The sequence below is a fragment of the Nyctereutes procyonoides genome, unplaced genomic scaffold (assembly GCF_905146905.1).
Source record: "Nyctereutes procyonoides isolate TBG_1078 unplaced genomic scaffold, NYPRO_anot_genome, whole genome shotgun sequence".
In the NCBI taxonomy this organism is placed as follows: domain Eukaryota; kingdom Metazoa; phylum Chordata; class Mammalia; order Carnivora; family Canidae; genus Nyctereutes; species Nyctereutes procyonoides.
The window spans coordinates 9145849-9163029 of NW_026575133.1; the positions used below are offsets into that span (position 1 = coordinate 9145849).

The 17181-nt window shown below is 39.1% G+C and overlaps 1 protein-coding gene across 1 annotated transcript in view; it reads left to right on the top strand.

Moving 5' to 3' along the window:
• The window catches only part of CFAP58 (cilia and flagella associated protein 58), a 97664-nt gene that overhangs the window by 28518 nt on the left and 51965 nt on the right, over nt 1-17181 (top strand). Inside the window, exons 10-13 of the mRNA XM_055299868.1 lie at nt 6540-6701; nt 7488-7634; nt 14072-14212; nt 14963-15186. Of these exons, the coding sequence (XP_055155843.1) occupies nt 6540-6701; nt 7488-7634; nt 14072-14212; nt 14963-15186 (674 nt within the window). The remainder of the gene's footprint in view (nt 1-6539; nt 6702-7487; nt 7635-14071; nt 14213-14962; nt 15187-17181) is intronic.

Here is a 17181-nt window from a genome sequence, read left to right on the forward strand (position 1 = left end):
GACTCTGAGATCACAACCTGAGCCAAAGGCAGTCACTTAACCAACTGAGTCACCCAGGCACCCCAATGCTTATTTCTTACACATCTGCAGTTGAGTAGGAGTCGGGTGGTCTGGTTAGGCTTGCCTGCACTTGGCTTGAAGCTGTGAGTTGGGTCTGGTTTTGTTCTACATGTTTCTGGTCTACCAAGATGCATGGTGTTCTCATGGGGAAAGGAAAGCAAAGGACAAACCCAATCACACGGGCACATTTCAGGGCTCTCTCCTTGCCTAATGTCCTCTGACATCCCATTGGCTTTGACAAATCACATGTCCAGGTCCAACAGCAAGGGGAAGACTCTTCCTGTGGAGATGGTAGGAACAGGGAGAGGGAGTGAATATTTGCAGAACCCTAAGATAATCTAGTATAGTAATTCAGCACTTTTTATCCTCATGCTTTCTCCTCTGTTGCAGTCTAAATTTTACTATTTAGTTAAATTACGAGGCACCAGGAATGGCATTATAAGTTGGTGGTCCACCACATTTACTGAACTTTTATAAATTCTGGGTAAAACCATTCCTGGTTAATCATTACATCCATAGCACATTTTGCACATTATGCACTTGGCTCATTTTAGGACCCCTCCTTTCTCATCCTAAATATTAAACTCGCTATTTCCTTTCCAGACATTTTATACGCCAAAAAGCATCCTTTCACAATGAATCCTTACCTCTAGGTTCCTTATTTGCCTGTTACAGTGTCATGCAAAACTCTCCCAGGCAAAGGTTCTAAGAAACGAATCATAACGTGCTTTCAAGGGCTTAGAAGTAAGTGAGAAAAGTGAAAGTTGATCAAAAAAATATTGTTGATTAAATAGATACTTCATGATGAAAGGAAGCTCCTGTTTGGTATTAATTTGAAGTTTTATACAGAGGATCTTTCATAGACAAAATATAAGCTTTATGTATCATTCTAAAATTAGTATACTAGGGCTTACTATTTTCCTGCAGAATTTGTTCCATGGAAAAATCAAATTGATTTGTTAAGTACTAATATTACATAACATGACAGAATATGAACACATCATGATAATTTTTATTAAATTGTGATCTGCTAGGTACTTATAGGATGGAGCAAATATATGATCTTCTGACTTAAATTCTCATAATAGCCCTCTGAGGTAGATATGATTATGTCTCTTATTTAATAATATGATGTAATATGTTATTAAGAACAGAAACAGAGGTGCCTGGTTGGCTCAGTCAGTAGGATGTGTGACTCTTGATACCGGGGTTGTGATTTTGAGCGTCACGTTGGGTGGAGAGTTTACTTAAAAAACTAAAACCTTAAAAAAAACCCCAGAAACAAAGACGTGCCTCTCTAAGGTGGAGAATAAAATAAAACAAGAAAACAAGAAAAATAGAGAAGTCTTAAAAAATCTCACCTGCCTGACCACATAGGGTTTTTCTTTTCCCCAGTGAGTGAGTTTTTCAGTTTCATTATGAAGGTAAAGGCATTGTCAGCATTCAAACCATTGACATTGAGTCAGAAAAACTTATTGGAGGAGTTTATTATACTGATATTTCATCAAATGTAAGTTAAAGGGCTCCAAATTCAGTGACCTACTTTCTTATCCTGCCTTAAACTATGTGATGTTTTGACTATGCTGCAGATTTCCAGCATGCATTATTGATTTTTATCTCACTCTTCCTTCTATTGGCAGGTTGTTTTAACAGAAAAAAAAAAGGTAGTAGGTTATAAACTGGGACGGTACCGTCAGAGTGCACTGTAAGCATTTTCTGGGCTAGTCTGAAGTGGGCTTACAAAGGCTGGGATCTCCAAGTCTCCACCTGTAACAAAAGCTTTTTATTTTTAGGTGTGATTTCTCTCATGAGTTGTTTGGGGTACCGGAAGTGTAATCAATTAATTAAGCTCCAATCAATTAATTAAGCTCCAGTCCTATAGCTGGCATCCCATATTCTCTGATATGCCATTTGCAACAGGGGACATTCTGCTGACTAAAGGTTTTGCTCCTATTTAACACTCCACACATTTTATGAATTTTCAGGATTTGACATTGGTTTGAATGATTTCCATCGAAACAAATTGAGTTTCAACACTTAGAACTAAATTGCTTTGTAAATTGTCTTTTCCCTTAGTTTCAATATTTTTTCCCATTGTCATTTAACTAAAATACCTTTGATTTTCCTTGTATCATGATGAGTTCTTATTATTCCCAGCTTCAAGAAGCCAGAAGCAAGTGCCCTGTGATTTCCTGCACTGTTATGTGCAGAAAGATGAACCCTGCTACTGGATGCCCCCAAAAGAAATGCCCTTGGCCATATCCTTTCTCTGGAGCATTATTCTGTCTCTGAAAGGGAAGATTCTTGTTATAACATCTCTTAAAGTGATTGAAGGAGCATTTTTTTTTTCTTTTCTCTGATGTGTGCTGCTTGATATTCTGAATGCTGATGATACCGTTCAAAGTATTTTCAATCCAATCATTTCACTGGCTCCAAAGAGGATGATCATGTCCATAGAAAGGCTAAATTTAATTTTTAATTTTTATTTTTAAGAAGATTTTATTTATTTATTTGAGACACAGAGTGTGTGCATAAGCAGGGAGAGGGGCAGAGGCAGAAGGAGAAGCAGATTCCCCACTGAGCAGGGGGACTGACCACTGGGAACTCTGGGAACTCCATACCAGGACCCTGGGATCATGACTTGAGCAGAAGGCAAATGCTTAACCAACTGAGCCACCCAGGCATCCCAGAAAGGCTAAATTTTAGTCCAAAATAGTGCCTTTCCCTTTTTTTTTAAATCAAACGACAGATCCCCAGTAATGGATATCTTATTTAGGTTTTACAGTTATTTCTAAAACTTACACATTTTAGTTACCAGTGGTGGTATCTTAAAGACCACCTGCTACTCATTTTGAAGGAATCTACAGATAGGGATCAAAGAAATGATGGGAAAAGTAAAGAGGTTTCTTTTCATTTCAGATCAATCCACATACCTTTTCTCCAAATCTCCTTGTGTTGGATTTTTAAATTTTGTTCCTTCTAGGCCCTCAACCATTCTTACTCTTTGCTACTTTATTTACATACAAAGTGGACGATCACCTTTAATAACAATAAAACAGTGAAAGCATATAAAAATACTTGGTACGAATCTAGTGGCATACATTTAAAAAATGGGTTGAAATAGGTACTTCTCTCAAAAATACGTACACACATCAAGGTTTGACTTGAAGAGAAGTAGTAAATGTGAGAAGATCATTAACTATGGAAGCCACTAAAAAAGTTGAAGAATTATCCCCAACACTTGCAGAGGGCCCAAAAACTTTAGAACTGAGGTTTTCAAACTTTGAAGAATCAAATAATTCTCTGGCTACATAACTTTAGAAAAGGTGCTGCTCAGGCACTTTGCATTCTTTTGGGAGTGATACTGATTGACCTTGCTTGCATTGATAGAGAACCCATGCCTTCCGTGGGGATAATGAGTAAAGACTCCAGGTCTGGGAGAGAGCTTGGGGTCTGATGTGAGTCCTTGGTTGGGATGGCTGAAGAATAAAAAGGAAGAGGTAGTTCCCACAAATTATGTAAATCCGAAATATTAACTGCTCAGATTTTATGTGTACAACCATTCTCAGAAGAAACTATCTATTAACCTTCCAGTGTTTTTTTTAAAGATTTTATTTATTTATTTATTTGGATTTTATTTATTTATTCATGAGAGACATAGAGAGTTAGAGGTAGAGACATAGGCAGAGGGAGAAGCAGGCTCCATGCAGGGAGCCTGATAGGGGACTTGATCCTGGGACTCCAAGATCATGCCCTGAGCCCAAGGCAGATGCTCAACCACTGCGCCACCCAGGTGTCCCAACCTTCCAGTGTTTGATTCTCTCATAACACCTAATGCATGTCTTAGTTTCCTGTCCTGGCTCTATTTATTCCTTTCTGTGGAGGAGTCATTCACTAGAGGTGAACTTGAGGATAGGGAATGTGTCTTATTGTTCTTTATGTCACTAGTGCTCTTACAGTGCCTGCCATTGAGAGATAAATCCTCTCAATACATGTTTATTGAGTAAATGAATAAATGGGTGAGTGAATGAATGGCTGAACAGAAAGATACTCTGTTCACTTTACCAAACTAGTAGAAACCTTGATATTAAAATAAAATGGAAAAGAAAGTTATAGACTTAGATCACTTGTGAATATGTACACAGAATTCTAAATGAAACTCTAGCAAACCAAATTCAACAGTACATTAAAAGAATCATCCAGTATGACCAAAGAGGGTTTATCCTGAAACCGCAAGGATAGTTTTCTATTAAGAAAACTATTGCTGGCACTATGGAAATGTAAAGTGTTACAGCCATTTTGGAAAGCAATCTAGCAATATCTATTACAGTTAAAAATATATATGTCTTTTGAGCCAGATATTCCACTCCCGGGAATCCATCCCAACAGAATTGAAAACACAGTGCATAAGGACACATGTACAAAGATGTTTATTGCAGCAGGGTTCAGAGTGGCAAAAAAGTGGAAGCCAAGCTAATGCCCATTACAGAGGAAGAGCTAAGGAGATGATGGCTCAGCCACACTGTGGAGTGTTAAACTACCTTTAAAGAGAATGAATTAGAACTACTCTACATGATTCTCCCAAGTATTATTGAGGGATTAAAAAGCATACAAATATATATTAAAAGATCACATTTTGCTAAAAAATAAAAACAAAACCTGAAAAGCAAGACAAAGGAAGGCAAACAAATCCCTGTGTCTGAATATTTACTAGTTGAGTAGCTATGGATGATAATACTTTTTTTTTTTTTACTTTTTTTGACTTAAATTTCCTTTGTAAAATGAGGGTGATAATAATGCACATCTCATAGGATTTTGTGAAGATTAAATGAGTTAATACATATAGAATGCCTGGTACGTAGAATGTGTCTGAGAACTATTAGCTATTACTGTGCTAGAAGGCCTGAGTAGAAGAATATGTAGAGTTCAAAGAAAAATGTGGATGAATACATACTAAATTGTTAATCATTGCTTTATATGTTGGTAAGGGGTTGATATGGGTAGAAGAGAGAAGGAAGGTCCAGATAAATAAGTAAAAGGAAAAAAATATTTCACACTGCTGAATTTATTTAAAATTATGGCACATGGGGCTCTGTACAAAGAAATAAAATTAAAATACTTGTAAAGGGAAGCATTTATTAGTAAGTATATCAAATTAATAGACCCAATAAGAAAAAAATGGTACAAAATAATATATGCCAAAAATGCATTTACTAAAATTTAATCCCATCCCTCCTTAAATATATCTAAGAAAACTTTGAAAGGTGTTTATTTAAAGATATAAAGGATAAATATATTAAACACTAGGCATCATTACCTCTGATGGGAAAGCTTTAGAGTTTCTTGGAATGTATTTTCTGGCATACTAATTCCACAGATGGAACGAAAGGCTTATGTATAGCAGTGATTCGGGAGCATGTTGCTCAGAGGTAGCCCACACTTGAGTCCCACTGACTATGAACATGGCAAAGATCTAAGTACTTTTTGACCATTAGGTTCTAGATAAAATGCCTCCTCTTCAGAGGGAACTTCCCTGGCCCTGTGACTGCAAGGACATGCCCTGCCCTCTATTATCTGTCACATTGCTGTTTATCTCCTTTAGCTGTAATCATTAATTAAGGGAATGCCTTGAGAAAACTCTGGAGAATTTTCTCTTTGTATGTTCTAGCTTTTGTCCAGACCATAATCCCATTGATTCAATCAGTCCTCCTTGCTAAAGTTTTTCTTCTTAAGGAATTTTCGAAAAAGTTTGTCTTTAAAAAATCAATTTCTGTGGACACTGCAGCTGAGAGTCATGATTATGTAATTTCAACGGTATGGATTGCTTGTTGAGAAGTTATTGGCTCACGGTGGAATTCGGTGCCTGGGTTTTTCATACTTGCAAAAAACAGGCAGTTATTCTCACATCTCATCTTGCCTAGAAATGTTTTGAGCACAACAGAATGCATTTTTATGAAGTCCTTTGAGTTTCCCTGATGGAGCGAGTTTGACATTGGCAAGACAGCATTTTGATTACTATCGATGTCCAAAGGCCACTTTTCTTTCTGGTGGTTAAATTTATAAAGCTGTGAGTGTGGCCAAACAGCTGAGTTATCTCTTATCTTTCTTAGTGCTCCATGGGAAGATCTGTTTAAACCCGTGCCTTTTCTTTTTCTTTTGTTTTTTTGGTGGGTGGGTGTTCCCGAGAGGTTTTCAGAATTCAAAGAATTCCTTTATTTATTTTTTTTCCTCTTGTGATCAGAAAATAACTGTGCTAAGCCTTCATGCTTGAGCAGAACTCTAGTGTGATAAAATGTATGTTTGCCCCTAATCAGCTGGGCTGAATTTCTGTGTTGTACCGCAGTGATTATAGCCTCAGTCAGATTTTCTACCAGCTGTGAACATTTCTACCAGCTACCCTTAGATCAAAATCTGTTTGTCCCAAATTGATAACCACAGATTGGGTCTTTAACCCTTTCATATACTTCTTTCTTCTCCAGCTCCTCATGAACATGGAAGACATAAAAATCCGTGAAATGCAGATTTTTGACTACAAGAAAAAAATCGCTGAATCAGAGACTAAATTAAAACAACAACAGAACCTTTATGAAGCTGTGAGATCAGACAGGAATCTGTATAGCAAAAATCTGATTGAGGCTCAGGTAAAGAATATATTTATGTCTTTACATTTGACTTCTCCCCCCTTCTGGGTTTAAAGCAGTTTCTGTTTTCCTGATGGCAGAATTTAGAACAAGGCAAGCAAGAAATCTCAGGGAATTCACCTGAAAGAGAAGATCAGTTTGTGCAGAATTATCAGGTTGTTTCAAGTGGAAATGATACAACTCGATGGGATGTGAAGATCATGGTCCTGCTTTTAATTATTATGTAGAATTGCCATTCTCCTGTTTCTAATTTTTAGAGCTGCCAATAGCTATCATGGGACTCAGAGGGGAGCAGCATGCTCTTGTCATTTAATTGCAGATCTTTGCTTTGTAATCTTTTAGTTATAATGTTTGTTGTGGGGCCAATTTCTTCCTTATAAAATGAGGAATAGATGTGTATATTGTGTGTGTGTCTTTGTCATGTGTTGTGTTTTTGTGTGTGCTGTATGTGTGTTGCGTGTTTGTTGTATGTGTTGCATGCAGTATGTAGTGTGTGTGTGTTGTGTTTTGTGTGTTGTACGTATGTGTTTGTTGTATGTGTGTTGTGTATGGCATAGCCATTACGCATACTTTGTATATATCTCATGAGAATATTTTGAGAGTTAAAGCTATGAAGTACTTGGTGGTTGATGGGCACAAGATACAAAGGAACAGCCCAGTGGTAATTGTTCAGACCATTGTTTTGAGAGAACCTCCTTTAAAAGCTATTGAATATGTATTGAATTTTATACAGATGGTGATGTCTATTTAATTCACTTTCAAAGATTCCTTCTTTCATTTTGTTAGGATGAAATAACAGAGATGAAGAGAAAATTAAAGATTATGACCCATCAGGTAGATCAGCTGAAAGAAGAAATCTCAGCCAAAGAGTCAGCACTTGTGAAGCTACATCTGGAACAGCAGCGGATAGAGAAGGAGAAGGAAACTTTGAAGGTACAGAACTTAGAAGAAAAGCGATGGACCAGAAGTCTGTCTGTTTGCCCCACTCGCGGCAGGCTTCATGCTCACTGAAGGAAAGGGGACAGGGACAGCAACCAGGGACCCAGGAGGATGAGCTCTACTACCTCTAGGTCAGGCTTCCTTATGGGGAGTGCTCCCAGGTGGAAGGGGGAGGAGGCCAGTGGAGATGCATAAATACCTACTTCACCTGCGCTGCTACCATCACATCAGCAGAAGAGAACCTAGCAGGTGGGCAGTGCCCAAGAAGTCCTGGAGGTTACAGACTTGCTATAGTCCCTTTGCATTTACAGCCTGAGTCCAACACCCACATCCCACTCTCCCAAACTCCTCCTAAGATGGTGCTGGCAAGACCTTTTGTCCCTCTGCTCCTAATAGTTGTTTGCTTTATGTGCACCTGACTTTTCTGCCCACACTATCCTTAGCCACTCTTCCAGGGAACCACCTCTGTCTTCAAATTTATTACTAAGACAAATCCTTTTAAATCTATGAACTTAGCACGTTGTATGTCTACTAATATAATACAAAAACTTTTTCCAAGTATACATACCAAATAATTATACCATTATTTCAAATGGTATAATTTCAATCCTTGAACCAAATTTGTTTTACTATACACATTCACTAAACCTAATGTATTTTTCTTTTCCTATCTAATCCAAAAGATTTCCCTTCTAATCCATTTGACCAAGGAATTAAAAAGGAACTTCTTAGAGTATGAAAGTATTAGTTTCATTTTGAAAATGTATATACAGAATACTCATGCATGTTTATGAGCCTCTTGGAGGAACTATCTATAGCAAATGAGAGACCTGGTGTCTTGGTTTCTGCACATAATAGTTTTCAAAGATAAATCTTTTTTTGTGTGAAGATTTTATTTATTTATCCATGAGAGACACAGAGAGAGGCAGAGATATAGGCAGAGGGAGAAGCAGGCTTCTCTCAGGGAGCCCGATAAGGGACTTGATCCCGGAACCCCAGGATCACGCCCTGAGCCGAAGGCCGACGCTCAACTGCTGAGCCGCCCAGGCATCCCTGAAAGATAGTTCTTATCTTGAAAATGTGTAGCTGGTGTTGGACACTTTAATACCAAATTTCCTTGATTCCAAAATGCCATAGATTGAAATGTGCACTCTCAATTTCCTAATAGGTTTTGTCAACTTAATGATAGGTCTTCATGGAAATAAAACTACTACAGGAAATCAAGGCACATTTGGTATAAGAAAGATCAAAATACAACAGAAAAGATGTGATAATTGATATTTATCTGAGACTTTCATCTCTCCACTCTAGCTTATGATAAAAAAGTAATAAATAATTCTGCATTAAAATTAATTTCCATATGAAGAAACATAAATATATTTTTTTAAATTGGAAAATAGCCTGCATCTTTGCCCCTGTTATCCTTGTTTGTAAAAATAATTTTGCAGATGGTAACTTGTTCCATCCCAGAGCCCTTAGTGGGATGTGTTTATTTACCATTGAATGAATCAGAGGAATCTTATAAATATTGCTTCACCCATGGGCCTCATGGACCCTATGTTAGCAAGGCTTCCATTTAACTCTATTTGGTACATCATATTTTTCTTTTTAAAGGATGACATCAATCCTCATCTCTTACATCCCCAGCTAATGTTCTTTTCAAAAGATTATTACCCCATAATGGGGTCCAAGGTGGAACTAACTGCCTTCTACCAAATTCTGCTTTAGAAAAAACAATATCCTACATAACAGATCAATTATTCCTAATTCTCTAGAGTTTGACTTTGGTTAATATTTGTTTCAGTGATGTCCTCCATCATCATGCATGTGTAGCTCCAAATAAGCAACATAATAAAAGAAAATAAAGGGCAAGAGGGCTCTGTTTTTTGGTCCAGGTCTAGCAGAGCTGGGAGTGGGTGAACATGGTAGATGAGTATAAAAGATTTCTACCCTGGAGAGTCTGCTCTAAATGGGGAATCCAGGGTCTGGAGAGCTTGGAGCCGTCAATTATAGAAAGGTGATTGCTTTGGACTTATTGTGAAGCCACCATGACTTTTCTCCCTAGCATTTCCCATTGAGGTAAGAATGAGGAATAGAAAAAGGATGTCCGCTTGATTTATTCTTTGAGGTTATCCAAGGGTGACTTGCAATGGTGCTTCGACTGGATAATTTTGGCCTATCATGAAGCCCGTTTGACATTCTTTAGAAAAATATGACAGCTCAAATGTTGAGTTTCAGCCTCTTGACTTTTTTAGCCTCATATTTGAATCACGTTTCACACAGGTCTCTGGATTTCATGCATCTGAAGTTTGCAAGCCAAAACCCCGGAGGGAAGGGCAGATTTTCAAGTAACCTTGCTCCAAGAGACATTTAGCTTATTATTATTGGGTTCTACAAAGCTTTGTGGGCACATAATCCCTCATGGAAGGGCAAGACCCCTACTCCCCCGCCCTGTGTGGTAGACCATGAGACACCTTTTGACAGGACAACCTAATTTACTTCTCCAAGATGACAAACAGTTGTCCATAATAGATCATCTTTGTCCTCACTCATCCCCCTCAAAAGAAACATCTTGCTCCTTTCATGTTTCTTTTTCTTTCTCAGTTGCTACCCGGCCCTACTGACTCCTCAGTATTCTAGACATTGTCAGCACATTATGGTTATGACAGAATGTCAATAGTCCTCGTAGACATCGCTGCATGTGTGTTCATCTTCCCATTCCGTCCCAGCCTTGTTTCATCAGTGCTGACGGAGCCATCTCATTTGGAGTGTCCTAACAAGCCCCTGATCTGCCTCATCACCTCCAAATCATCCCACATCATTCTGACAGCACTTTGATTCCTGGTGAATAATTCAGCAGCAGATTCTTTATGTCCAGAGCCCAGCATCACATTAGTGACTGGCTTCGGGACACCTTATCCTTTTACTGGGATGACCTGGATGGGAGAGAGAGGGAAAGCCTAATTATTCCCATGGCTGGAAAACTTTAGGTCTTAGATGTAAAGGGATGGTTTCTGTGAAATGCAGTGAATATTGGGATCATGTACAAATGGGTGAAACACCTGTGAGTCTGATTCTTAAGATATGATTTATACCTGCAGCCAAATAGGATGATATATGTTCTGTAAACACCTGCCACAAAACTAATTGTGGAGTCAGTGACTAACAAGTGTGTCCTGTGAGTGTATTACAACTTCATACCACTGGTAACACCTTGAGAAATGTGGATACCCAACGGTCCACCCAGAACATTGCTTGATGTGCTTTTGGGCACACAGCAGTTACCATCTTTCCTGGGTAAGACAGCTCAGATTTATAGCTGCTAAATGCATTAGATTCAAGGTATTTTGTTGATGTTAACATTTGCTGCCATAGTCTAATGCCACATCTTGTTTACAGCCCATAAATTTATGACATAAGGAGACCACTCAGAATTTTGATATATTATGAAAAAAAAACACAGCAATGCCAAACGCGTGAATGGTTTTACATTTCAGACAGATACTTTTACACACCGTTGATTGCATTTTAATATAACAGGGGTTTCATTTTGTTCTGCTGATGGATTCTGATCAGCTTTTGGCACTTAGGAACAGGGAAGGGAATGTTGCACATCTGGGAAAATAAAAGTTTTATTAAAGAAAACATGAGCCAAACAGGTATTTATGGCTGTCTTCATTGTCACCGTAACTGATGATAGAAAGAGAAATGCTGGTTCTTTGCTCTCTTTCCCAACAGGCAATCCCCCAAAGTGGTAAATACTAGAGAAGGTCTTTTCTCAATACTTATTTCCTTTTGCTTATCCCTGGACCAAAACATATTTTGTGAGTGAACAAACCAAATGTCACAAAAGAACCCTTTGGTTTCCCATTAGCCAGGTACATTTCATTTGTGACATTACATGTCTGATCCTAGGTGTGCTGTATCCTCTATTGTTGGAACAAAAGCCTGAGGTATGGAATTAATGGTTCTTGGTCTTCATGAGTCCAACTCAACTAGAAGTTGGGTTGGGTCACAGGCACTTGCAAATATGAGGTTTTCTATCTCTTGGTGGGTGGGGGAGGGAGGTCCCAATGCTTCCTTGAAAGAAAAATGTATTACTTTTTTACTGTCATTTGCCAACCTGTTAGCCATTAAGAGTTGGGGACTTAATATCATTTTGTCATCTCCCTTATGTTTCCAGGCATGGGTGAAATCAGTGCTTTCCTCTCATTTGTTTCTTATTGTGCTGACCTGGTCTGTCCTTCCTATGTGGGCCTAGGACCTCTCAAGACATACTCTTCTTTCTTTAGTGTGAATACCTCAGTGGCTCCCCACTGCATGCTCTGTACAGTGTGTGACACACAAAACCCTTCCCAGTCTGGCTCAGTTTTACCTCTTGCTATTCCCTACCTAACACTCTAATCCAGCCACACTGGATGCTTGGCTGTGTGGTGAACACACCAGGTACTTTACAGTTTGCATGCTTGGCTGTTTAACACCTTCCCCCAACACAAGCCTCTCCACTTAGGAAATATCTGTCAGTTGCCAAAGCTCTCACTGGTTCCTCCCTCTAATCCCTAGGCAGGCAGGAATTAGAAGCTAATTCCTGGGTACTCCCATGTCCTTTTTCACCCAGTAGACAGCATTTCCACTGTGATGTGGTTGGTTATATTTGTCATTTCTAATGGATGATGAATCCTTCGGGTCTTACTTTTTTGTATTTCGCTTGGAATAATTGGGTAGTGATAGCTTCGGGGGCACAGGATTTGGAATCAAAAGATCTGGGTTGGAATAAACTCTGCTGTGTACTAGCTGTGTGACCTTGGGCAAGTTAATTTGTTTTTCTTTGTCAATTACACATTGCATTTATAAAATAAGATAAGAGTAGGGATAAGAGTAGCTTGCAAAGTGCCTGGTATTATGCCTGAGGTATTTAGGTCACAAGCACTTGTGGAATTGGAACGAATGTGTCCTTTAATGAGATGTGTTTTCCTTCTGAAACTGACCAGTTCATGGTACCCTGTCCCCATGACTCTTACTATTTCCATATAACCTCAAGAGCATCAAGATCTGAGCTCTCCAGAAAGCTTCCCTAACAACCATAGTACTTTGACCTCCTGTAGCATCAATTCACTGCGTGATACTGAAAAATCACTGCTTGGACTTGTTAATATTCACATAATACTTGTATATCTTATTTTCTCATCTAGATTGGAAACATCTTAGGAATAGGATCTATATATCTCTTTATACTGTGACATCTCTGCTGTTCCACCAAGACCTTTTTATAAGGTAGATAGTTGGCTCCATCTTTGTTAATTTAATTTTTGCTTGCAACAGGCTTTATCTTTGTAGTTGATATGCTGGTGGTGTTAGGACCATTACGGGAGCTGGTGCGTACAAAGGTCCTCCCCCATCTTCATCCCTACATCCTCCTTGGCACTATTCTTTGTGAATCCTCACCTTGTTTAGCTGGTAAGGGAAGAGCTGCTGAATACCAATGAAACCTCTGCTACACGTATATAGAAAAGTGATAGAAATCCCTCAAGGGCACAACTCATAGAATAAACATGATCACGGTAATGTGCACTGCTTTATCTTTTCTTTTTTTATGAATTTATTTTTTATTGGTGTTCAATTTGCCAACATATAGAATAACACCCAGTGTTCATCCCATCAAGTGCCCCCCTCAGTGCCTGTCACCCAGTCACCCCCACCCCCGCCCACCTCCCTTTCTACCACCTCTAGTTCGTTTCCCAGAGTTAGGAATCTCTCATGTTCTGTCTCCCTTTCTGATATTTTCCACTCATTTTTTATCCTTTCCCCTTTATTCCCTTTCACTATTTTTTATATTCCCCAAATGAATGAGAACATATAATGTTTGTCCTTCTCTGACGGACTTACTTCACTCAGCATAATACCCTCCAGTTCCATCCACGTTGAAGCAAATGGTGGGCATTTGTCGTTTCTAATGGCTGAGTAATATTCCATTGTATACATAGACCACATCTTCTTTATCCATTCATCTTTTGGTGGACACCGAGGTTCCCTCCACAGTTTGGCTATTGTGGACATTGCTCCTATAAGCATTGGGGTGCAGGTGTCCCGGTGTTTCACTGCATCTGTATCTTTGGGGTAAATCCCCAGCAGCGCAACTGCTGGGTCGTAGGGCAGATCTATTTTTAACTCTTTGAGGAACCTCCACACAGTTTTCCAGAGTGGTTGCACCAGTTCACATTCCCACCAACATGCACTGCTGTTTCTTTACAGGCTTGTGTGTGTGCATGTATGTGTGTGGAGCTTGTTTTGCTTGTGAGAGTGATCAAGCCAGGTTAAATGAAACATCAGAGGAGAATATAAGAACAACTGTGCCTCTAAATCTGGGCCATGAAGACCCAGGTCCTACTGCCCTAGAGCAAAAATTGTCTGTATCTTTCACTCTTTGTCAGGCCAAGCTGCAGAAACTAAGACAACAAGCTCTGGAGACCAAACACTTCATTGAAAAGCAGGAAGCAGAAGAGAGAAAACTCCTGCGAATCATTGCTGAGGCTGATGGGGAGAGGCTGAGACAGAAGAAGGAATTAGACCAGGTAGGAATATCTCCTCATTGGACCTGCAAACCTCATCAGCAGACATAACTGTTTGATTCAACTTTTCATGAATCCTCATTCTCCTCTAAGCTCTTGCATTCAATCTATTGGAAGAACAGTAATAGAAAGTCATCTTCTGTTGATTAATTATGAAACATTCACTCACTATTCAAGTCATATTGAGCACTTACTATCCCCTAGGCACCGGGGGATGCACTGGCCAACAGGAAAGTAAGGTCCCTGTCCTCAGGGAGCTTACATTCTAATACAAGACTAACTGCTCACATATAATTGCAACTAATAATTACATAATTCTGGATTAGAAACTCAAAGGTATAATTAGGGGATTAGAAACTTAAATGCTTTCAGAGATTTGGCAGGTTGAAAAAAAGGTAAATTGGCCAGTGTAAGACAGTAAGTAGTGGTGGAAACTGGCAAGAGCTAGCCCACCATAGAGTCATTCAAATTTAAACAATAAAATAATGGGTTGGGAAAAAATCAAACACCCCAAACACCCATGGGCCAAGAAATAGTGGATGATGACGATGATGATGATGATGATGATCTCTTTCCAATGGGACAGCAAATATATGGGAGGAGCTCAGTGTTGACTGTGTAGCAGGATATTGCCCACTGGATGCCTGGCACACACAGGCCTTTGAGAAATCTTTGACAGAATGAAAGAGGCTGCCATAATGAAAAGTGAGACTTTTTGTTCCCTGATGACCATGCCTTTCCCTATTTTTCTAGGTCATCAGCGAGAGAGATATCCTTGGGTCTCAGCTTGTTCGGCGCAATGACGAATTGGCTTTGCTCTATGAGAAGATCAAGATCCAACAATCTGTGTTGAATAAAGGCGAGAGCCAGTACAACCAGAGGGTGGAGGACATGAGAATTCTCAAACTCGAGATTAAGAAACTTCGGCGAGAAAAGGGAATTCTTGCCAGGAGTGTGGCTAATGTTGATGAACTCAGGTAATAGGAAGCCCTTCAGAGGTGAGGGCACTATGGTCTATGGGGAGCTTCTGAAATGACCTTATGTTCATTACTTGTTGGTCATGGAGAGTCTTTATCAAGTTGTATAAATTAACGTTTTATATGATGGAATTATTAGCAAATAATGAGAACAACTTTTCCGTAATTTAGAATCTACCTTGTACCTATTCTATGTCACACACACACAAAATGGACTAGTTACCTCTCAAGGGAGGTACTTATGGATTTTATTTTATTTATTATTTTTTAAAAAGATTGTATTTATTTATTCATTCATGAGACACACACACACACACACATAGAGAGAGAGAGAGACAGAGAGAGAGACAGAGAGAGGCAGAGACATAGGCAGAGGCAGAAGCAGGCTCCATGCAGGGAGCCCGACGTGGGACTCGATCCAGGCACTCCAGTCTCACGCCCTGGGCTGAAGGCAGGTGCTAAACTGCTGAGCCACCCGAGGATCCCTGTATTCTGGATTTTATTTTATTTTGTTTTTTTTTTTTTTAAAAGATTTTATCTATTCATCACACACTCACACACACACACACACACACACACACACACACACACAGAGGCAGAAACATAGGCAGAGGGAGAAGCAAGCTCCATGCAGGGAGCCCAGTGTGGGACTTGATCCTGGGACTCCAGGATCAGGCTCTGAGTGGAAGGCAAGTGCTCAATCACTGAGCCACCCAGGCGTCTTTGTATTCTGGATTTTTAAAAAGAAATTTCAAGACAAATCACAGACCCAACCTAGTTACAATTCAGAAAATCATTTCCCCCATGAGCTCTTTAGAATTTAAGAAGGCAGCATGTAAGCGATGGAGCAGCAATATTTAAATTTAATCCTGGTAACATTTGCACATCTTTTTCTTGGAATTATACACAGAATGAAAAGAAGGGAAAAATTTAATCACTATTTGAAAACTCTGTTTCCTTAGAAGGTGGCCAAATTTTATATCTCACTCTTGATTTATCTTCTGCAGCTTTCACTTTAGCTTAGTGCGCCTTCTCTTGCTTTAAATCTTGCATTATACAAGATCTACTTCCCCTTTGGGAAAACATCACCATGTTTTATATAGGCAATTGCAGGAAACCAAATAAGAGGCCTGGTGTTGTCTCTGTATCTAACCTTATTCCCCATGGATTTGTAGATGAACAGTATCCTTGACCACCTTGGGACAAGGACACGGTTTGCATCAGCTTTTTAAATAAATTGAATTAGAAGATAGTTTTGATATTTAGGTGCAGTGAATATATTCAGGAATAGCAAGGGAGGTTGTCATTTTCAAAGATGGATCAATAGTTTTTATTTTTTTAGAGTCACTCGTTTTTCAGATGATGAAAGTAGTACAAACTCATTGTAGAAAACTTGGCAAATGGAGAAAAAATATAAAGAGGAGCTTAAAAAATCACGCATAATTTTACTATCCAGAGATGCCACCATTGACATTTTGAAGACAAACAGATTCATTCTAATGATCTCGAAGATCATCACTAAACTCGCCAGCCATGAGTTATTTTTATTATATACACAAAGGACCAAGTTCTACCCATTCCTAGTCAGTATCGCTGGCTTGTAGATAATAGATTTTATTTTTTCTTTTCAATGGAAAGATAACTTACTAAAGACATTGGAGGCAGGCAGGTATGAATTCCAATCTCAGCCTTGCCACCCACAAGCTGTGTGACCTTGGGCAAATCCCTTAACTTCTCTTAGACTTGTAGTTAAAATTAAACATGAAAACAAACACAGTGTGCCGAGCACAGAGTCTTGAACAAAATAAGCTGTCAGTAACAGTAGCTGATACTCTGACTCTCCTCTTCTGACGACACTCTAGAAGATCGAAGTGTTAAAAATATGCTTTTAATTCTAAGCAGCTTGTGCTGAGCTCCCTGTTGAGTGAACATCATGCAGTTAATTCTAATGGTTTGTCTTGCTAATGAGGGGAAGTTGTATTATTGGTTTAAATG